Genomic DNA, 23,105 nt, shown 5'->3' on the forward strand with positions numbered 1-23,105 from the left:
GAAGGTTGTCGAAGGTTGTCGACATCCCACATAAAAGCTGCCGGGCTATTTTCTTGTTTAATTGAAAAGTCGAATCAGCAAGTATACAGAGAGAAAAGCCAAACAAACGATGGGCTTGACCAACCCGGAACGACTTGAACTATTACAAGGGAATTCTTTATTTAAGTTGTAATAATGAATCGACACTCCCCGCTGCGCAGCTCTCGTCTGTCGTCCTCTCCACTATAAGACAAGAAGAAGAACAGACCCGACATTCTCTCGTTTGATCTTGTCGGATTTTCCCTTTCACCCTCTACTGATTTTCTTGACTCCCCGTCTTATCTACCACTTTTGTCCCCCGTCATTCTCGTTTCACACCTGCTTCACTCGCTCAATCTCGGGTTATTAAAAATTGCCCCGTGAATTGAAGCACACAATGCCTGCTGCTGCGACGACACTTGAGGGCCACAAAGAACGAAGAACGGGATCCCTGCCAAGCTCGAATAATATAATAATACCAGTTTAATATATTTTTCTGTTTTAGAGAAAAAAACAAAGTTTTGGTTTCAGCCATTGCGAAACGTTTGGCTCTTGTGTCTCCCGGAGAGACACGAAAGATGATAATCACCAACGAAGGGAAACGAGTTAATCTTTGAGCGTAATCAGTTCTGTCTATATATGTTTATATATAAGTAGATAGCTGTGTGTGTGTATATAGCGACTGGGAAACATTTCTGGTCGGATGGACACCCGACGAACGCGCAACCAGCAGCGGGGTGACGGAGAAATATTGCGCCAGTGGTTGTTTTATGTTTTTCGTGTTTCTCTCTTGTTTTTCTTGGCATTTTTTTTTTACCTTCTTACCTTTTAGCGACATCGCTGATCAGGTGTCGATGTGAATGCGGTCGTTAGACAGCTGGGAGTCTAGCTTTTCTTTCTTGGCACACTGATGGCATTCCGTGTCGCCGCATTGCGAGCGCGCAAATGAGGCTAAATCCGGCTTAATTTAAGCTCAGCTTCGAGCTTTGGCACGTCGAACATTTAGTTAAGAAGAAAATAAACATCTGTGCGGAGGGAACGAATAAAAAAAAAGGAAATGCGAGAAGCCGAGAGAGAGAAAAAGAAAAAGAAGATGAACATTACCATTATAAAGCTATTAAGGTCTTTCGGAACAGGCCCAAAAAGACTGGTAAAGAGGTCTACGAAGTATAATGTCTACCGAAAACGGTTGCGTGCGTCTTGTCTGGCCTGCCCCGTGTGCAAGCGCAACATTCAAACACGCAATCTCCTTTTGCGGAGTAAGTCAAACAGCAATCACATTCACGTGTACAACAGGAGATTTAAAAAAAGAACAGATTCTTCTTCTTCTTCTTCCACCACTTGAAGGCAGGAGGTTGAAAAGCTGAAAGGCAACCGACTTTTCCAAGGATTTTTTCAAATTTTCTTTTCAAAAAGAAAATCGACGCGCCCTTAGAGAATTTGGCGGATTAACACTTGGATGTTTGCGGAGGAAGCGCTAGGACAAAAGGAACGAAAAACAACAAAACAATTAATAATCTTTCCTTTTCTCTCTCTTTCTCTCTCTCTCACCTTTCACTGTTGGTTCCCCTCAGCGACTCGGCCGCTTTCTTTAGAGTAGATTTATTATAATGCCACTTGATAGTGTAGGCAGTAGCGGCGCCCGTTGTATCACAATCATTTCGATTCGAGCCGCGCGCTGCTCCCTCTGATTCGCTTGTTTCCCTCTCACCATCCCAAGTTCCGGTCGCTAATTTTATAATTTTTTATTTTCATTTTTCATTTTTATCTTCTTCTCTCTATTTATTGTATTATGATTATTGCTGTTGTTATTGTTGTTGTTCATATTGTTGTGTATTTTTCTTTGGCGTTTTCTTTCTTTTTTTGACTTTTTCTTTTGTTTGCTGAAAAAGTCCAAAACATGACAAGATGATTGAAATGGTTTACGACCGTTGACGCTTGAACTCTTGCGCAAAACCAACTTTTTTTTCTTCTCGGTATAGACTCCAAAAGGGAGACCTATACTACTCATATATTTACCGCAAGGGGCTCTAAAGCAATTTATTTCATCGGGTTGTGGGTTTCGATTAGAAAGTTCGCACCGAAGAAAATTGCAGTCATGAGCCGTCATTGAAATTGAAATTAAACAAAAAAGAATTATTCAAAGAAAGGACGAAAAAGGGCGGGACGTGACGTCGCTTCAATTGATGGCCAAAAATCGCCGCCGATTGCGCAGGCTCCCCTTTCACATCTCTCTTGCGACTGGATTCAAATTTGGCAACGGGGAAAAATAAAATAAAAATACCCAGAAATTCTAGCGGGAAGAAAAAAGGAATTATACGAAAATAACTTAAAAGAGAAAGAAAACGAGACCTGACCTTCCCCTTTTTGTTGCTGTCGTATTGATCTTGATTCAAAAAAAGGTCTCTGTGACTTCAAGAAAAATAAAGATTGGAACAATGTCGGAACGTACTGAGAAGAGTGACGATGCATCACTGGCTGGGCTCTCTGCTTTGATGCTTGTCTCGTCGTTACCCTTGTTTGTTTTTTTTCCAATGCATCCCATTGTTGTTGTTTTTTTGGGCACTCTCTGTTGTTGTTGTTGCTGTTGTCTCCATTTGTTTCTTGTCTGCTTTTTCGCCAAGACAAATGACTTTGGAGAAAGAATGGATGAAACGAGAGACACACGTAACGTCTGTAGGGGTCCGGCCGCGCGATGGGCCCTGCCCATAGTCTAGCTGCTGGCCGAGGTATTGAATCATCATCATCATCATCGCTCCCGCTATGGCAATTGTGAGCTATTCTTACAGACTATACGTGTGTCTGTGTGTCTGTGTGGGGGGAATACAAAATCAAAAGAAGAGAGGAGATAGCCAAGGATGGTGGTAAGAGCGAAATTCCTTTTTTCGGCTCTGCTGCTTTAAAGGAACGCGTGGAAAGTGTCGGGTGATGGATGATTGGTTTGCGTGACTAAATCAGTGTCGTTTCATTTTTCCTCTATTGTTTCCATTTTGTGTATGTGTGTGTGCGTCTTTTTATTATTACGATTTCGTTTCTCTTTTGGTAATGGTGCGCGTCTACATACTACACGTACGTACGTGTGTATTTTTGCTTTGAAAAATTGGCTGTCTTTGTGTTGTTTTATTTCCCTCCGTGATCAATGCGAAATTACTCATGTGCGATTTTTTTCTTCTGTGTGTGTGCAGGTCACGACGGGATTCGGCGCTATTGCGTCGGGCGACCGCCCGTGCCGCAGAGGCCTCTAGTGCGTGGCTCCGATCATCAGCGGACCCGCTCCTGTGGTAAGTCCTGAAACAACAACTTCTTCTTCTTTCAAAATGTGTGCGGGGAATAGATGCGTTCGTCGTGTGTTTGTGATTTCCCTTGAGCTCCATTTCACAAACGAGACAGGAAAAACAAAAACAAAAAAACGTGGCGATAAATATGTGTGTGTAGTATAGAGCCCACTATTCTCACTGTGTTTGTTGTGATGATCTAATAAAGGACGAAATGAGGGGTGTCTAATGACACGCAGTGCCGAGCCCAAACAAAAATTTTCAAAGCGGGACCGGGAGGTAAAGGACTAAATAAGCGGCCGGCAAGAGTCTTATAACTAGAACACAAATAGTCCGTTTGAGCTCTCTCGTGAGAAGCTAGAGGCATTGCGTGAAAAAGGCATTTCAATGAACTCGCGGGTCTCTCTTCATTTGGCTGCCCTTTGTCGTAATTGAGCCACCCAAGGAACCCGAGAAGATGACAGAGCGCGGCCACTTTTCCCACCGTTTTTTTACTTTTTTCTGACGCGCCATCTGCTGATGAAGTGAAGCTTGGCTCGTTTTCCCCCAGCTCCGTGCTTCTTTTTCCCCCTCTGTGTGGGTATATAGATGGATTGCGTATTAAACTTTTTTATCTGTTTTTGAAAGAAATGGGATAATAATAGGACTGAAATGAGGCGAAAACGGACCATTCTGAGCTAAATGGGCCGAATCGACTTATTGCTTGTCACAGTACATCTGGCGATTTTCTATTTCTTCTCATTTTCCCTTCGTTGCACTTTTCCCGATAACTCTGGAGCAAAATAAAAGAAAGAGAAAGAAAAACATGTCAGCCCCGATGATTCGCTCGTTTGAGAGCGATATTCACTCATGGCTGAATGAACATGACGAACGAACTTTTTTTTTTTAAATTTTGCTTTTGGAGAGAGAGAAGTTTTTTCTTTTTTTTTAAATTTCCATAATCTTATGGATGCGGCCGGGCCTGTTATATGCACGACTAGCCCTCATCTCCACCTATCTCATCGTCGGTCGCCGAGAAGTATAACTAACTAACTAACTGTCCGTTATTTTTTGTGTGTTATTTTATTTTTCTTTTTTCTCTTTCAGAAAAGTCAAATATTATACGACGAATGTAAATCTTTTTGAATATTTGTTTTTGAGCTACATTTAAGAGAGTGAGACGAGAGAAGCGAAAGAATGGAAGAAAAGAATCTGTTAAAGTGGGTTAATGGTTACGGATTTCAAATATTACGTCAAGTGCGCCTGCATGGCCCATCCAGAAAGAATGGCAGTTGCACGCCCCACCAACTCCCCCCCGTCTATTTGCGTAACTGTTTTTTTCCCTTTTTTTCTTTTTTCGTGAAGAAAAACCTTCGGAAAATTATCGTGCGTGCATTCGAGCGTGTTTGGCTGGGGCAAAGAAAGACAAATAAATAAAATTGCCTAATTTGATTCATTGTCGTCCTCTAACGGGAAAATGGCGCAGCAAATCCACAAAATAAACATAGAAAAATAAAGTCCCAAACGTAATAAACCCCCCCCCCCCCAAATTTGAATAATTCATAAATTAAAAAAACAGAATGACGCTGTGCAAGTAGACGTCTAGCGCATCCTAATCATCCCGTCTTGTCAAAAAACGTTATTGTCGTATTTTGTGCGCTTCACCAGCAAAACTCAACGGTTTCATCTTCGGTCAATGATTTTCTTTCACCGTTTGAATATTTGTGTCCTTTTGCGCGGCACGCCAAGTTTCTTCGACGTAGTGAGTGCTCTCACCGCTAGATAACGCTAACGTCGTCGCTTTTCACGAAAATTCACGAACGAATTCAAAAGAGAAAATGAAAAAAAACCTTTGATCATTATTATCCCACACACGCACCAACCTGTGCCATAAATCTTTTTGATGGCGCATCAAATGTATCGAAGAGGTATTTTTCTCCTTTTGGGGTTTCGTCTTCTTTTGGAGCTGACCGTTTTCTTTACGATGTTGCCTTTTAGCACCGACGGTCTATTTTAATGAAGACGGGATCAAAATAATTGGCCGTGAAGATGAGCGACCTCCCCTATCCGCGAAAATCTGAAAAAAGAATCGAAACTCTCGCCGTCTTTGTTGTCGTTTCTCCTTACCAAAACAAAACAAAACAAAAACAAAAACATCTTTGAAGTCTAAGGATGAAGTTCTTTTTTGTTTGGTTTTGAGCCAAAACAATTCCTCCTCTTATACGAAACCGAATTTTTGTGGGAAAAAAGGGGGAAACTAGAGGTCCTAGAGCCGTGATATGTCATTGCGCGACGTGTTGAACGCCTAAAAACCTCCTTAATGGTGATAAGGCCCATAGTCGTGAAAATTTTCCTCATTTGCTGCTACCGGCCCTCCTCTTTTAGCGACTCCTCCTATTCCGTTTTTATATAGAGCCCCATTACATTTCGTTTTCTTTTTCTTTTTGACTTGCCTGTTGTTATTGCATCCGAAGACTTCTCGTTCGTCCGTCAACTCGTTTAACGGCCGTTCACCTGCGGGTGGAGAGAAAGAAATGGCCGTTGTTTGCCGCACTCGTATAATGCGAGTAATGACGGGGGGGGGGGCCTGGTCTGCCACGGATGAACGACTCTGCTAACGACTCGTCATCTTTATCGCATTACATCCGAGCGTCACTTCTCAATGGGAGAAAAAAAAAGGGAACGAAAAACACTAAATATTCCGACTTGCTTTGGAACTACCAACATTTTCAACTTCTTCTTTTTGTTTCCCTCGCCCATTTCCACCAGTCCTTTCATCATTATTGTTTGTTCGAAAAAGGAAAAAAGAAACAACAACAACAACAACCAAAATGAGACAAGGACGTAATAACTCGACTGAAAATGAGAGGGAAAGTGCTGCACTTCGTCAAGTGTAATGATCCGAGCAGTGGCTAAAGTATATAGGGTAGGGGGAGAGAGACACGTTACACAAGAAGAACATGGAAAACGAAAAAAGAAAAATGAATTAAACTCCTCCAGCCAAAAGTGGTTGATGTACTGTACTCCCGAAATGATCGCCAAGCTATTACAGAGAATAACTTATACGTGTTGGTATATAGTATAGCTGCTGATCTATATGTACGTATATACACTCGGCGAGCTTTCTCTGTTAAAAGTTGTTGGCCGGATGAATGGATGGAGCGGCTTGTTAACTCTTTTTTTTTTAGTTTGAATCCACTTGACCGCCGAGGTGGAATTTTTGAACGAACCAACAACAATAACATCACGCAGGGTCAGGACGGTGCGTGACTTTGCTTGGTTCGTTTACTGTTTAGGCTGATGGCGTATATAGGTGTACGTAGTTGTAGGTAACGACGAGGAAACAATGGCGATATCGGGTTGCCACCTCGGGACTAATTCCGAAAAACAAAAACAACAACCAAATAATATCCCGAAACGGATCTATACACTTTTTGATTCTGCTCGGCGTGACTTGGCCTACAACTTTTTCTTTTTTTCTTTTTGCCACAGTACCGTGTACTTCTCTTACGTGCTGTGGATATATCTTTCATTTATATAAATCTCTTCTTCTTCATTCACACACGATCCCGCATAGAGCGCAGCGTGTGTGCCCGGCCACTCTCTGGCCTTTAGAATTCATTTGGATTTCGAGAGAAATAGCGCCGCACTTTTATTTTTCCCGAGCATTTAAGCACGAAATTGCAAAACTTGATGCCTGAAATGTTTTCCAGTTTGCGATATGCCACGGGGAGATGAGTGGTGGGGGCGGGCGCGGGTCTCGATGTTGCCGTGGAATGGCATCGAATCAAAGGAATTACCTTGAGCCATTTCCTTTGGGAGGAGTTGCCATTTTGCTTTTGATTTTTTATTTTGTGAGGCCTGTCTCTTGCCTTCGTGAGTGTTTGCATTCCTTTTTGTGTGTGTGTGTGTTGATTGTGTGCGCGTTAGATGAGCGACCCTGTTTTTCTGTTGTTTATGATGCTCGTGAAATGTAAACAACCGGATACCACGGATGCCGGCCCGCCGCGCGTCTTCACTCGATTCAATTTGCTTCTTTTTTTTTGCTTCTTCTTCTTCTTCCTCTTTTACCTTTTTCTTTTTTTTTGGGGGGGGGGGGATGTTTTGTCTCTTTGACTTTTGACGGGAGAGCGAAAAAAAAAACGAATGATTTCAAGTACGAAAGCCAGCGGGTTGGATTTCCGCTCACTTGGAAATGGAACGACACCCCACCGGCCATCAACACATCACCGCGCTGAGCTGCTGAGATGGAGCGCATATAACCTGCGGTGGAGTGGCGACTTTATTCTCACCCATTTTTTCGGGTTTCGTTTCGTTTCTTTCTTTTCGGAGCTGACAAAAAGCTGCTGTGGGCGATGTCGTTGGCGGACGACCTTGTCTCCGCGCTGGATGGTGGTGGTGGGGGGAATTCCGTGACTTGGCGTCAAGATCGTGTGTCCGTCCCGCACGCAAAGCGAATCATCTGTCTGTTTGTCTTGTCTTGTTTCGTGTACTACTCCCTTATTTAAAAGAAAACGGGGAAGAAGGAGAAAAAAAAAGTTAACATTCATGTTGATTATTACGTGATATCCGACATGCGTAAAAGACCTCCTCATCCATCTATTTAACTCTGGTTGCCTATTTTTGTCTTTTGCGCTCCTGGTCTTTTTTTTTTTTTTTTCTTTTTTCCTTTTCTTTTTCCATTTTGCGGGAATCGGCAATGGCCTCCAAGTCGCCAATTGGCCCACGGGTTCCCAGCCGTGAGACTTTTTTTTAATTATTTCCCATTTTCGTGCATTTAACTTTTCCTTTTTTTTTTTAACCGGACATTGAGCTGGAACAAGTGAAAAGCGGAATATTATACAAGCTAAAAGAGGGAAAATGTTGATATTTTTTGGTTGTCTTGTTTCTTTTCTCCACATCGCCAGTCTAGCGAAGATATCTGGCCACCAAAAATCCCGTCATTTCTATCTTTTTGTTGTAAATAGAGAGCCTTCGCGGTTTGGTCATTGTGTCGACCGTCGACGGCTGTTTGTGCGGTGGTTGTCTAATGTTGATGACAGGGCGGACGAGCAATCCGCTTATATTCCTTCTTCTTCTTCTTCTTCTTCGTCTTTTTACCGGCTGAAACTGAAACTCAAGCCATAAGGAACGTGTGAGAACTATACTCTCCCCTATTGCATTGCACAAGATCAAGGGCTTTCTGCGGTCACGAGCTCTGTCGATCGAGCCGAGAATTCCGGAAAACTTTAAGAGCTGCTCATTGTTGTTCCTCCTCCTACTACCCCCCCCCCTTTTTTTTATTCTTCCATCGCTGTGTGACTCTCTGTTTTTCTTCACGTGTTTTTTTTTTTCATTTTTAACTCCGCCTGGTCTATGACTTTTCCTACAACTTCCCCTCCCGCGTTCGTCCTCTGAAGTGTTTCCGGATACTTTTTTCTTCGTAACTTTTTTTCTCGGAAGAAAAAACAAAGTTTTCATAGCGCCCAAAACAAAACTAAGAGTTCTTTTTTTTACTTTTGGTTTGCCATTGCACCCGGCTTCTTCCGAACTCGTTAACGTCTTTTTTTATTGTTGATTGCAACAATAGAGGAAATGATCAACAAAGATCAGCTCGAGTCGGAGTTTGACGCAAAAGTTTTTTCTATCGAGTTAAAGAAAAGAAAACGAACGCGAACGGGAGTTTGGAAAGAATGTGGCCGTTTATCCATTTCAGCGTTGGAATGTTTGAAAAAGCTGGCGGCCATTGAAAGGATAGCGGTGACACACTTTGTCATTTTAAATATGCGTGCCGTTTTTCGTTCTTGACAGTCAACATAGAACCAGGTAGAGTTTCGCGGACGGTTCTTCCCTTTTTGTTGTTGTTGTTGTTGTTGTGTCTATGTGACTCATCGATCGTTAATGTAGTGGGGTGAGTGTATAGTGAGTCAAGGAAGAGTCTCGGTTTTCGGACACGTTTGCGTCGATATAATACGCCAGCCGTCCGGCGGTCGGTAATAATCTGGCGACCACATTTTCAGTCTAGAATTTCCCTCGCGCCGTATTCGGTCGAAGGGGGGGGGGGAGATATAATAAAAATGATGGCCGCTCTGTTAATACGTGTGTCTACTGGTGGTGGTGGTGGTGGTATTGAAACGAACACGCAAACGTGCCGTATTCCGAAAAACGCGCACACAGAGTGAAAAAAACAACAACAACCGAATAATATAATATAATAAAAAATAAACGCAGCTGTCGTGTTTGCGCGCACCTGTGAATTTTATATGTGACGCAAGTGTATTAGATGGAAGTGGATTGCTCCATGCCACGTCCGTACGTATAAAAGAGAGAGAGAAAACCTCTTGTATATAGTTAACGTGTCATTGAAATGTCCGCCAAGTCCAAGACTTTTGGCCTTTTTCGCCTCTTTATTTGGCAACGTGCACTTTAATGTTGTACGTTCGTTTTGTTTGTTAATTATTTTTAGGGTTTTGGTTTTTTCCGTTGTTATTTACGGTGACAAAACCCACCCTTTTGCTTAATGTCTTGTGTGTAGCCAGCACTCAGCTGTTTTTTTTTTGTATATGTTTCCGTGCGCCAAGCAATCAGCTCCTGGCGACAGCCTCCAGGGCTATTGTTGTGTGCAATAAGTTTTTCAAAGGGAGTTGTCGCTGCATTTTGATATAAATCGTTGGACGTCGAGGCCGTTCTCTCCATCTTTCATTTCACTCGTCTGCAATCTCATTTCCTTTTGATTTCTTTTTTTTTTCTTTCCCTCCGCCAATTTCGAGGAAGTTGGTTCCTTCCGGTCGGCCGAATGTGGACGAATCCGGGAGCTCGGCATCCATCCGAATCACTAGTCCCATATCAGACACAGCAGACAATCGTCCCGAAAGTGAATATAGATAGATTGGCTACTGTACAAGTCAACGAGTCCACTTATAGGTTAGATAGTAGCAACAACTTCTCCTCTGCTATATAAATCTTATAGCGCAGCTTATAAAGCTTTTATTCTTGCCCTAGCTACACTCGGGCGGCAGCTACCGGTTGCCATGGCAAGAAAACAAACATGCACGCATGATAGGATATCGTGTCGGTCGGTTAGATGAGAATACGCATACACACTTCAGACGTTCACATTTATATATATATATACGTGTACATTATATATATATATAGGTGTCTGAAGGCCACCTGGATTACTAAGATGCATTAATGCCGGCCGGTCCGTCTATCCTTTTCATCCCATTTTTTAAATCATTTCTTTCTTTATTTCTCCTGTAGACCATTTTCCGTCAGAAATCTAGTAAACAGGTGGGCTGTGTGGAAGAAGAAAAACGGACTGGGCTACCGTTTACGTTTCTATTTATTTATTTTTTTTTTCGGGATGAAAGAGGAGGGAGGGAAGAAGCGCCAAGGTTTAAACGAAAAAAGAAGTTGGTGGCCGGGGGATGTGCGCGCGTGAGTCGCTCGCTCGGCAGGTGCCGTCGAATGGACGGGACTTGGGGGCACACCATTTGTAGTCGCTCTCTCTTCTTCTTTCTTCTTTCTTCTTTCTTTTCTTTTCTTTTTTCTTCTATATAAATATATTTATACGCATTTCACCTTTTTGAATGAACTCATCAAAGCGTTTACGACGGGATTAAAGGGAACGGAGCCACGGAGCCGACAGGGCCGTTGCATTTGGGAGGTACGACGTTTGGTCCCGAGACGCTTTAGCTGCGCTTGGTATATAGTCGTGTGTGGACGAATATGGCAGGCTGATCGCAGCCTGGCAACAAGCGCCCAAAGGCGAAAAATTAAAGAAAACCGAAACAAAAAATCTCCTCCCGCACGAAAGAAACCAAACGCAATTTCTTGGTGCCTTTCTTAAACGTTTCTTTTGATATTGATTTGGGAAGAGACGCTGATTTTTTTGGGCTTTTCGTCGAACCGCCATATTGTTTTAGTGGGGATGTACAGCCGAGAGCAAAACGAACAATGTCGTGTAGCTTTCCGTCGATGAGTTTTCTTTTTTCCCCCCTTTATTGCTAATATATCGCCAGTCGGTTGTTGTTCCTTGTTTTTCTTTTCTCCCGTCTGTTTGATTCCTTTTTCCTTAAACAATTTGATTATTTATTATTTTTTTCCCCTCCGAAAATGCGCGCAGTTCGGTCAAAGCTCCTTTTTTCTTCTTTTTTTCTTTTCTTTTCTTCTTCTTCTTCTTCTCCTCCTCCTCCTCGCCCAGCGCTGCCCAGCCGTGCCGAGAAGGAAAAAACGAGACTTATATATATGTATTCTCGTGTGCGTACGTTAAGGGAACAAGTTGAAGGCACTCGGTGGTTAGCCCGCGTGTGAATGCGCGTGAAATAAGACAGGAACTCTATCTGTGCAAGCAGTGCTGCGCTGGGCTTCTTTCTTCTTCTTCCTCCTCCTCCTCTCGTGAAAGAAAATAAAATAAAGAAAAAAGAAATAAAAGAAATAAAATTTAACAAATGCGCAACGAGTCCATCCGCGCACAGTAGCAGCCGAAAGACCATAATAATCTCTGCTGTCTCTACACACTTGCCTAGTGAAGTAATAACAAAGAGAAAAGAATATATACGGGCAAGCGAAAAAAGGAAGAGGAGAAAAAAAAAACAAGAAATTCGTGTCCAGGGTTCCTGGGAAACGAAAGAAAATCGACGTGTAAAAGATCGTTTTTACACGCCATTTATTACAGGACATTCCCAGCAGGCGATCGTTCTCTCATATTTTTCTTTTCGTTCTTCTTCTTCTTCTTCACCTTATCTTAATCTATACCCCCATTTAGTTTTTTTTCCTTATGTTTAAAAAAAGATTTTGATTGCTTTTAATAAGCGATAGTATACAGTCTTTCTCGGTTAAAGTTGAAGGGGGAAAAGAGTTTTTCAGTTTTCCGGTTTCCAAATTTTTTGTCGTTGCCAGAAGCCGAAAAAAAAAGAGTTTCAACTTTTACCTGTCTTCACAGTGTTTAAAGATGCTTCTAGATAGGCTTTTTGAAAAAGTCAAAAGGCATATTATTATTGCCACCAGCAGGTTCTATGCCTCTGTCCTGTTGTACGCACTACACCACCGCCACCACCACCATCACGGCTGGTGTGCCGGAGTCTATATCTAAAGACACTGGCACACAGCTCTATAGCCTTATTACAGTGCTTATCCTACACATATTCAAACCTATATTTTTACCTGTGGTGTTGGTATGTTTTTCGGGGGGAAGAAGAGAGAGAAAGGTGGTTATACACCTGACTTTGGCGTGTGTGTGTGTGTGAGTGCTCGTTCCCTCGGGAAAGATAGTCTACAACTCTCAACCAGGAGAGAAGAAACACAAGCCAAAGAGAGACGAGAGAGAGAGAGAGAGAAGGGGATGGTCGGATGGAAAAGAATGGGTTAGATCGTCTCTCTTATACATTCGGAAAGGAAGGAAAAAGCTCGAGAAAAAACAGATGAAAAGGAAGAAAGAAAGAGGAGAAGAAGAAAAACAACACAACCAACCTGGGCTCTGCTCTCGCCTAGCCCTCACTCCTCTCTGGGCTAGCTAGCTAGCTATATGCAGAGGTAGTACGCTAGGTAGTACCGCCCGCCCAGCTTTTTTTCTTTTTGTATTTTATATATTTCTCTTCTTCTGAAGGATAGTGAGAAAGAAAGTCCACGCGACTGTGGCGAGCGAACGCAGTCAGTCGGTCGACGGCGTCGCGTTTGCCCAGTTCGTTCATTTCACGATCTGACGAGACTTTTTTCAAGTTATTTAACCAAATCGAAAACGATATTTCTATTCATCCAGCGGCTAATTAAACTTTGGAGAATTGGTGGTTGCATTTTTGCGTGTGGATTACGTGTGTGTGTGTGTTGTGTTTTAGCCAGTGCTGCTGCTGTTTTGTGTTTGTTTGATCCAAGTGTCGCTATAAAAAGAAGAAAAAGAAGTTAAACATTCGTGGGGAATGACGATTGTAGTGGCGATAGCACAGTCATCAAAGGATCATGAAAACGGTGATTCGGGATTGCCTTCATCCGTCTAATAGAATCTTATCGCCGTCCGTGAGTGTGGCGTCGTGTGGCGTCGGGTCACCAAGTTCGCCGCCGCGGTGGCACCTTTTGCGACTCGCAAGAGACCCTCGACTTTAACGGACACTCTACGTAAAGCGGAAGGTGGTTGGAGTGTTCCACAGCCAGCCAGCCTTTTTCTGGCCCTTTTTTTCTACTTTGCCGGAATCGGAAAAACTGGAATTGTGTTTTCGTTTCTAGGTTTTCGGGTCTCTCCGTGATATCCGCTGAAACGTGGCAATTCCGTGATTCCGATCCGCGTGTCAGATGATGTCAAGACGGCCTTCCCCGTCCGGTTTCTGACAGCTACTCTATTGAAATAAAAGAAGCAAAAAAGAATAATAATCAAGTGAAGAATATAAGAAGCTGGGTCGCTGGGATATAACTGTGCATCAAAAGCGACTGGTTTTTATTCTTCATTTATCTTTTCTTTTTACCTCGATTTTTTCTACTTGTCATCCATCATCGTGGTTCCCCCTTTTATTATTATTATTTCATTCTTTTTTTTTGTCCACCATATTCTTCCATCTTCCCTCCCGAATTTTTTTTTTCTTCTTTTTCTTGATTTATCCAACGAGTTTTACATCCCCGCCGGGCTTTTGACTCTTGACATAATAAATCGGCGTTTGATTGTCTCGTTGGAAGTCGAAGGGGGGTGGAAATAACTTGAACAGATTGGAATCAATCAAAGAAGAATAAGATGGAGAAGACGCTGACTCGCTTGAAAAGCAATTTGAAATCGCGGCGCAAGTTGTCGCTGCCGATGCTGGTCGGCCAGTTCCACCAGCACTGGAACGGCCAGAACAGCTCCGAGTCGCGCGAGCCGCTGGCCAACAGCAGCCACGGTCCCAAAGCGGCCGAGTCTGAGGAGCTTTTGTCCGAGTCTGCTGACGTCATGGGTCCGGCTTGCGGATCCAGTCCCGAAGACGTGGACTGCAGCGATGACGAGTCTGCACTGGGCGACCTTTCGGCCCGCTCGCCCATGGGCAAAGCCTGGCTGAGTTTCGGCCGCTCGCGCCGGGTCAAGAGCCGCAACAAGCCGAGGCGCTGGCCGTCCACTCCGACCTTTCTGCCGACGAGTTCGCGGGCCAGCTCGGCGGCGGCGGTTACCCTGGGCGGCTCGTCTGGCGATTTGGTCGAGTCTTCGTCGCCACCAAAAGCTCCGCAACCGTTGCCACCGCTGCCGACCTCGTTGTCGGCGGCCAACGGCCACGGGGGCAGCAGCCACAACTTGACCACCGCAAAGGCCCAGGCTGCTGCTGCTGCTGCTATCCGACCGCAACCTTACATCCAGGGCTACCACCTTACTCTCCCTAGTTTTCTGAGCAACAGAAGTCGTCACCAACAACAGCAACAACAGCAGTCCGGCTCTAGTTTCAACCAGTCACAGCCAAAAAATCGACAGCTGCTTCAAGTATTTTGGTTTTTCTTTTCTGTAGTTCTTTCGGTCGCTCTTATTTTGGCGACCGATTGGCGGCCAATGATGTGGTAGTGCCCTTTCGGCTACGTCGGCCATCGGACAGCGGCACAGCCCCCGTTGGCTCCTTTTGGCCGCACCGTATATAGAACGCGTCGCGCTTTCCTTTTCGTTTGTTGTTTTGGTTGTTGCTGTTGCTGCTGCTGCTGAGACTCTCAGTTTCCCCTTCTCTGTCTGGAAGGCGAAAATCACGAAGGCAACACGAAAAATGTTTTTCTCTCTTTCGAATCAAAGTTGAGAGCAGTTTTCTACATGATCAAACCACGGGAATCCGAAATTTCAATTCCACTCGGGCCGGCACCTCCCCGTTTTTGTCTGAAATTTCCTGTTTTTATAATGAATTCGCCCGCTTTCCCATTTCTCCGACCGGTGTCGACGGATAGTCCGTTGGACGTTCCGTGAAAAAACACGAAATCTAGTCCAGCGAGAAACCCAACCAAAAAAATAGTTGGAACAGATCACGTCCGAGTGACCAAAAACAATGACAAACTCGAAACGAGGACAAATTGAAATTTTTTTGTGTGACAAAGTAACAATTACACGATGTTAGAAATCTCGGGACCCGAATTCCACAAATTCCCAACGTTCCGCTCGTGTTGCTGCTGCGATCGCTGCAAAAATGATTCGCATTTTGATTTTAATTTTGGCAGCAGCAGCAGCCGAGCAGCAGCCGAGCCGAGAGACTCACCCCAGAAATTTGTTTTCCCCTCAAGTGCAAGAGATTAGAAATCGGAATAATTTATACAGCGCGCGCGTCTTGCGCCAACTTTTTTTTTCTCTTTGGGTCATTACCCGAACTGAAGGTAAAAAAAAAAAAAAAAAAAAAAAAAATAACCAAATGTTAAGAGACCACACCTCAAACTATAGTGGAATTGAAACAGCTCGGATGCCCGTCGTTGAATCACGAAGAAAAGTCGGACGTCAATTGTTTGAAACGTGCGCGGGCAATAACCAAAACAGCCCGGGAAATTGTAAATGAGCAAGACGCATTTCAATCGATTGTCAACCGCTGTGTCATGGGAGAATAGGCGTCCGCTGGATTGGATCCAGCAATCCGCTTTTTTTTCCAATTGAAAAATCATCTCCATGACTCTCCGGTGTGACGAAACGGTGGAAACCTTCATTCCTTTTTGGCAATGACGTTTCACTCTCTCTCTCCAACCGCTTACGTGTCGTTTCTCTCTCTCTTGGGCTGATGTATAGATAGATAGTTTTGAGCGTGAAAAAAAAAACGTGTGCGGTCGCCGTGTGATTGTTGTTGCCTACTTAATTCTTTTGGGAGATTGTTTTTTGCGTGGGGAGATGGAAAGTAGAGTTTCGGAGAAGGACAAGAAAACAAACGCGGCAACTAAATAGAAAGGATCGGCCGGAGGACCTTTGACTATACTATTCAGCCCGAAATTATTTTTTCGTAAAAATGTTGTCATCATCACACGGCCTAATATTATAAGAGCCTCGAGGGGAGCCGAGCAGATTGTGAACGCGCGGGAGAATCGAACGTTATTTGAAGTAATAAATGGCAGAGGACAAATCGTTAGCGCTAATGATTTTTTTTTCCCATTTATATTTGTGGAAATCCAAAAAACAAAGTCGGGCGTGTGACTCCTTTCTCTCTCTGTTGTACCGTAATTTGGTTGGCTGTTGAATTCATTGTTTTGAACCGTTTAATGATTTTCACAGTAGCTAGCTAGCAGTTGCGTTCAAAATGATTCGTTGATTTTCGCTTTGAATGGCTCCAGCGTGGCTTCCCCTTTTATATTTCACAACCGTTTAGCGACTAGACCGTATCGTGGGCCCTGTTGAACGCACCGCGAAACCGGTTGGCCTTAGCCCTTTCGAGAGTCGTTAGCTTCTTCCATGGCGGAATGCAGCCCAGCTATATAGTATTCCGGCCGTGTTGCGCCCCGCTAGTATCTTGCGTGTGGGAGAAAGAAAACGGCGAAAAATGGTTGTCGCTCTCTTCTTCCAACCTGGCAGTAGTTGTAGTCCTATAACGGTTTAACGAATAAAACAAAAATAAGAGACAATAGGACGTAATCTGATGGATTAGCTCCTCCTGCTGCTGCTTCCGCCATCCATTTCACTGGCCTTCTGCCTTTTTCTTACTTATTACTTTCCTGTCGCTGGCTGATGTTGTTATTTCCCCGGGGGGATAGAGAGAGAAGCTTACCTTAGCTTAGATCACCTGTCCCGACTGTAAAAATAAAAATTATATCTTTTTTCTTTTCTCTTTCTTTTCATGGCCTGTTGTCTTTTTTTTCTTTTTCTTCCGTTCAATATATCTTTACTGTGCGATCGCGTTCATGCCGGCGTGAGAGACGCACGAAGGAGAAGAGAGTCCGACCGTGACGCCTAAACAGTACATGCGCAGTATTTAATAATAAATCTATGCGGAAATGCGAAAGAGAGAGAGAGAGAGAAGGAGAGACGTATGACGACGAGAAGAAGAGAAGAGATTGATGCCAAATGGAGGAAGAAAATATTTTGTATATTTTTCTTTGGGGAAAAAAAGTTTGTTGGCTGTTTTTGTAATTCTTGTGATGGGGGTTGTAAAGGAGACGGCGCCAGGCCGCCAAAGTGACGTCTGCCATCGAGTTTTGGAGAGTGACGACGATGAAAACTCTGGGAGAGACGCTCACACGGCGGCGACGACGACGACGACGACGCCGGCTGTGGTGGTAGTGGCGGAGGCGCCGCCGCCCGCGCCGCCCGCCAAATCAGTCAAACCCACGATACCGTCGCCAGTGCTGATGGATGTCCTAATGGCACGTTCCGAAGAAGGTATTTATTTCATATTCCAAAACACAAACCAAAAATTCCCCCGAGCGTCATCGTCTTGGGTATTAATAAAGCGGCACCGTGTAGTCGGGGCGTAATTTATATTTTCTACTATAATATCGTTAGTTAACCCAAAAAAGTCCCATCGCTGGGCTTTGAGCAACTTTGTCCTTCATTAGTGATTACGATCAAAAGTTTGGTCGTAAAGGAAAAGAAATGATCTAATTAATAAATTGAATCCGTGTTGGTTGGTGAAAGCTGAAAGCTGCTTTTCGTACATGGCGAACGAAATTGTCATTTTAGTTTTTTTTAGTTTGTTTAGTTTTTTACTTTTATGGCGGCGTCGCGACGCCCTTAGGGTCTCGACTAGCATTGCAAATCTAATTTTGCCGGTATTATTCTGTTTTATATTTATTTAGTTTGATTGAGTTTCATTTTAATTGAATTTTTTTAACTCAATAATTTTTATTGAGTATTTGTTTGTTTTAAAAAACAATTCTATAAAAAACTGAAAAACAAAAAGAACTTTTGAGAATATTCGTCTCATTTTCGCAATCTGGCAAATGCAACAAAAAAACCCGGGACATTCCCGATTGCAGACTACAGTTTAGCGAACGACACATGAAATTGAAACGTGTTTCGTCTCGTGTTTTGAATTATTTTTGAGAGTGAGAAATACTAGAAATCCTAGATAAAACCTTAAGGAAATATTTTGTGCTCTTCACAATGAATATTCTACTATTTTGGCAGGTATGTTTGTCTTCATTTTGTAAACCTGAGTGTGAATTATTTGTTCGTGTACAAAGCTGGTAGAGGCAGGCACAGACAATAGCTTTCTTTCTTGTCAGAGGCCAGGCTGAGGCCACCATGGCCGAATTAGAAAGAAACTTGGAAGAAAATGATGAAGGCTCTATTTCATGCATGAGTTTCTTTCTTGTCCAACATCATCCATGTGAACCAGTCACTTGGTGGTTCTCGTTGGTGAAGCAATTTGAACACTCAGAACTACGTACAGGTTTTTTCAATGCATTGAGAAGTAGGAATATATTTATTGAGTTTTGTACTGAGTTCAGAAACAAGATATAACTGAATAATCAACTAAAATATTATCTTGTTTAAGGCGAACAACAATTCAATTAAAAAAACCAAACAAATTATTTCGGTTTTTGAAACTCAATTTGCAATGCTAGTCTAAGAAAAGTTAATTACTTTTCTCTCCGCTCGACGAAGGATTCCTCGATTTTTTGTCTACTTGGGATGAAATTCCGTAATGCTGTTCGCTCTGAAATTTAAGTCTTAATTTGAAGTTTTCTCTCTTAATTTTTTTTTTTTGTTTCACGGAGTCCAGTTTTTCCCAGTTTTGAATTCTATTTTCGTGTGTTGTCGCTAGATTTTGATGAACTCGAGTAGAACTAACTAATACCAGAGGGGGCGGGCAATCTTCCGTCTCCAATTCCGTGCAAAGGTTTTTTCACGCCCGAAGAGAGAAGTGACGCTCTCTGGAAAGGGGAAACAAATAAAAATAAAAATAAAACGGAATGGGGTTGACAGCGAGCATTATTTCTTAGTCGTCATCCATAGCGTGAGTTTCCTGCCCAGCTGCCTGGCCAGGGAGGGGGGGGGGCAGACCCGAAAAAAAAACTGAAACCGAAGAACAAATAGAGAAAGAGTGCGTTGCTCCAAACTCTTTATGTGACAGGGTGTGCAAGGTACATCAAACTGGCCACCAATAGTAGCCGATGGTACAAAAAGAATGAATAGAAAAATCAGAAAGAAAAAAGGAAAGAGTGCTGGCTGGGCGGAGAGAAACGCATGTGGCCAGCGCATGAGAACGGGAAAGACGGAGCGGAAAAATCAAAGAAAAAAAAAACCCTCCCATCTCATACTGGACTGTACGGAGTCTCAGCAATGAGCAAAATGTAATGAGCTAATAACGCGAGCAGCAGTTAGAAGGAAGAATCCCCCAAGTTAGTTGGTCTTAACTTTCGGTCTGAGATGGTTCTGATGGGAAATGGCGGCCCGCTCTCCCATAGTACCCACCGAGTGACCGATCTAGTAGTCATTAAGTACATTCATATCCTGTGTGTGTTTATTTCGTAACGTGCAGCACCCAACTCGCAGAAAAAAAAAACACTTGAGAACGCGGATACCCCCCATCATGAAATTAAAAGAAATGAGCCCGATGGGAGAGTGTTGAATGGTTCTTCTCTCTGGCTTTCGCCTCCTTGAACCATCAAATCTAGGAGCCCAACGGAAAAGAAGAAGAAAAAAAAACAAGTGTTAAGTGTGTTTTTATTTTGAGCGAGGAAACCTCGGCGTATGGCGTATGGCTTTTCTTTTATCTGCCGCGAGTGAAAGACGCTCTGTTTCGCCCTGATTTACAGCCTCGTTAACACTTTTAAGACGGAGGAATCCGTGTGTGTAGTGTATGTTATGTACTCCCGCCGTCCGTGTGTTGCCTCAATTTTCTCGTTTGTTTAATGCGGTTTAGTGGCAAGGGAAATCCGGGTCAACGACGAACGCAAATATTCCTGAAAATCTATCGAGCTTTTATTAATAAAATCTTCGAATTTGTTTTGCCCCCCTTTACGACATGTTACCAATTCGTGTGACTTTGGGCGATCGCTCCGTAGATGGCAGCAGCTCGTCGTCGAACGGGACCCACCATCACCGGCACGCTCCGCCACCGTCGCCTTCTCCGCCGCCGCTGCCGCCGCAACGTCACCAACCTCATCTGAATGATTCGTCCGTTCAACTCAACAAACAGGTAGGAAATCAAAACTTAAGCAATCTTTATCTGTTTCTATTTTTGTTGGGGCCGTTGCCGCTATACGGCTAATAATAAATGTCGTTTCTTTCTGGGAACGCACGTGCCGCCCAATTATTTTTGGGCCCCGAAAATGTTCGATACGTTCAAGTTGGCCGTCCGGACAACACGAGTGCGCGACACAAGTTGACTAATTTATAATATTAGATTACGCAAATATAAGGTGAACTGCGTCTAGTTCACCGAAAGAAAGGAGGAAATAAAGGGCAGAAATGAGCAGATTCAAGAGAAAGACTATTGTCGGGGTAAGTGCGGTGAACCTGTCTTAAGCAGAAACCGCTCAACTGATGGGGAGGAATGATTGTTCTTCGCTCCGGTTTCGCCCGATGATGGAGGGGGTACGGAAGAAGGGAAAAACGAAAAGAAAAGTCGATGATCAATTAGTCGTCGAAACGACAACAAAAGAGATCCGGGATGAAGAGATTGTGTACGTGCATAGAAGTTGTAATCAAAACCCATTTTTTTTTTTGTGAAGGGGGTGGGGCGAAAAAATGTGAAGAGAAACGGAAAAATCGGGGAGAGAAATCGATAAAAAAAAAATCCTGTCACGCTCGAAATGCCTCGGATTTTCCATTTCTGTTAAAAGAATTCGAATCGTCTTTTTATTGTCTTTTTTTTTCTTTTTTGAGTTTGTTCCATTTCTAAAGAGATTCGGGTGTTTGTGGAGATTGCGTTTCACTCGGCGAGTCTCCCGTCGTATAGTTTTGTAGTGCGCGCCGTTGAAGTAAAGAACATCCGAGTTAGTTCAATTTCCTGCGTATTGTTTGTTTGTTTGTCTGTTGATTTTTCTCTTTTATTTTTTTCTCCGTCTTCTTCTTCTTTGCCTCTTTTCTATTCGCTTCTCCATTTTTTTTTTCATTCGCATTCTGCACGATCACTCTCCTTTTTTCCCCCTGGCCCCACTCGAGACGCTAATCTAAAGGCCACAGATTGGCCCTTAACTTGCATTTTCATCCACCATATCCGGGCGTTCCTCCTCCACTGTGATCGACTCCCTTTCTCTTTCGAGCGCCAGCACATCCAACTATCCCGAGACAGATTCGCTTGCCCTTATTTCTGTGCGATGTCGAAACGGAAATCGGTAGTCGGTACAACAAGCCAAGAAACGTGACGTTATAAAAGAAGAGAAAAAAAAAGGTAGAGAGAAATAGGAAAATATAGGACCTTGACGTCATTCATCATACTCGATGATGTATTCACAAAAAAAAATGAAAGAATACAAATACTGGACGGAGATCGATGATGATTACATAACGTACCGTGCCCCTTTTGTGTGTGTGTGTGTGTGCCTTGTCTTTGCCCATAGAGAAAATTTTTCCAAACGGTCATCACCTGAACAAATTGCATAACGATTCGCGCCGTAATCAATGGCTATTTTTGCTGGTTGGTACAGTTTAATCAAAAAAGATCTGGACGCATCCGGCAATCTCGGTGGATTTCGAAACTCTCCGTGGCAATATTCCGGAATGGTAACCATGGCGTTGCCTCGATTCCGTTCGCCTAGGCAATCTTGTTTGTTTTTTTCTTTCTGGAAGTTTTGGCTTTTATTCGTGTGTCCCTACTCCTCCTCACTCACATAGATCTTGGGACTTTCCCTTCTTCTTCCACTTTTTTGCTGTTATACTGTCTTACTCAATCTATCTTGATGACAACAACGGGGAGAAAACGTTCGACATTATCCAGCAGTTTGATGGCAGTGGGCTGGACCCGCTTCTTATTATTTTTATTTTTTGTAATTCTTTTAAGCTGTCTGTCGTTCGGGAATGACACACAAAAAAAAGAGAAAAGGGTGGCTGGGAAGTTTCATCAATCAACTGACCTATACGCCAGCATAAACAAAGAGAACAACAAAAAACAAAAATGAATAAAAGCCTCAATAAATAAATAATCATAATTCGGTAATAAAATCAGGGCGTAACAACAGAATCAAAAGGAAAGTCGAGCGATGGAGATGAAAGACTTTGCCATGTAATAAAGGTTTTTCCCTTATACAAGTATATATCTTTCTTTTTCCCCCCTTTTTTTCTTGATGTAAGCTCTGGGCACCTCGATTTTCTCGACTTTGGAGACATTGGACAAAGAAGTTGAAAGAAGGGAGAAAGAGGAAAGGAGCCGGAGAGTTGGAAATGCAATGAAATGAAAGGATTTCATCGATTTCGCTTTGTGTCAATGTCGTTGCACGGCTCATTAAATATTTCAAGACTTCGGGCGGGTAGAGCAGTAGTATTGTGGCCGAGATAAGATATCTCTACTGGCGCCGTTTAATGAGCGTCGCTCTTACTCTCTTTTACAGTCCTTCGGTTTTCTGTCCTACGCTTCTTTATCATTTTCTCTTCTTTTATTTTGTCCCCCTTTTTTTTATTTTTTACATTTTAAAACTCTTTTCGGCCAAGTTTTTTTGTTTCCTCTTTTTGGCGGCGTCCGGATGCGAAACGCGTCCTTCTGCTCGATTGAACTGGAAGAGAACGCGAACGTTGAATTCAGGGAAGAATTCAAAGTGCACACAAGAAATTGAGAAAGGGGAGGACCCCGGAGTAAGTCCTTTTTACTTTCTCTTCTCTCGGTTGCCGTCTTTTGCACAAGCGACAGCCGAGTTTGGTCCGTCTATCCAGGGCTTGTCCGACGAAACAGAAGACTGCCAGCAACTATAGACAAGAGACTAGGAAGGTACAACATATAGGGTTGCCAATGAAAAGCCAGGGAGGGAATCGTTAGATGCGGACAGAGTCGGACACGAATACTCTTCAAA

General features: G+C 43.2%; 1 protein-coding gene across 11 annotated transcripts in view; it reads left to right on the plus strand.

The window, feature by feature from the left end:
• Positions 1 to 23,105, plus strand: part of LOC124193026 (pleckstrin homology domain-containing family G member 5-like) — an 87,708-nt gene that overhangs the window by 23,405 nt on the left and 41,198 nt on the right. For 6 of the 11 annotated variants that reach the window (XM_046586665.1, XM_046586671.1, XM_046586667.1 and 3 more), the window contains 2 exons: positions 3,204 to 3,299; positions 20,163 to 20,296. In XM_046586665.1, the coding sequence (XP_046442621.1) occupies positions 3,204 to 3,299; positions 20,163 to 20,296 (230 nt within the window). Of the gene's footprint in view, positions 1 to 3,203; positions 3,300 to 12,756; positions 14,689 to 17,306; positions 17,533 to 18,270; positions 18,280 to 20,162; positions 20,297 to 23,105 lie in introns of those variants that run through there. The other 5 variants (XM_046586662.1, XM_046586661.1, XM_046586664.1 and 2 more) reach the window with 5 other exon arrangements.

This window comes from Daphnia pulex, chromosome 4 (genome assembly GCF_021134715.1).
Source record: "Daphnia pulex isolate KAP4 chromosome 4, ASM2113471v1".
Lineage (NCBI taxonomy): Eukaryota > Metazoa > Arthropoda > Branchiopoda > Diplostraca > Daphniidae > Daphnia > Daphnia pulex.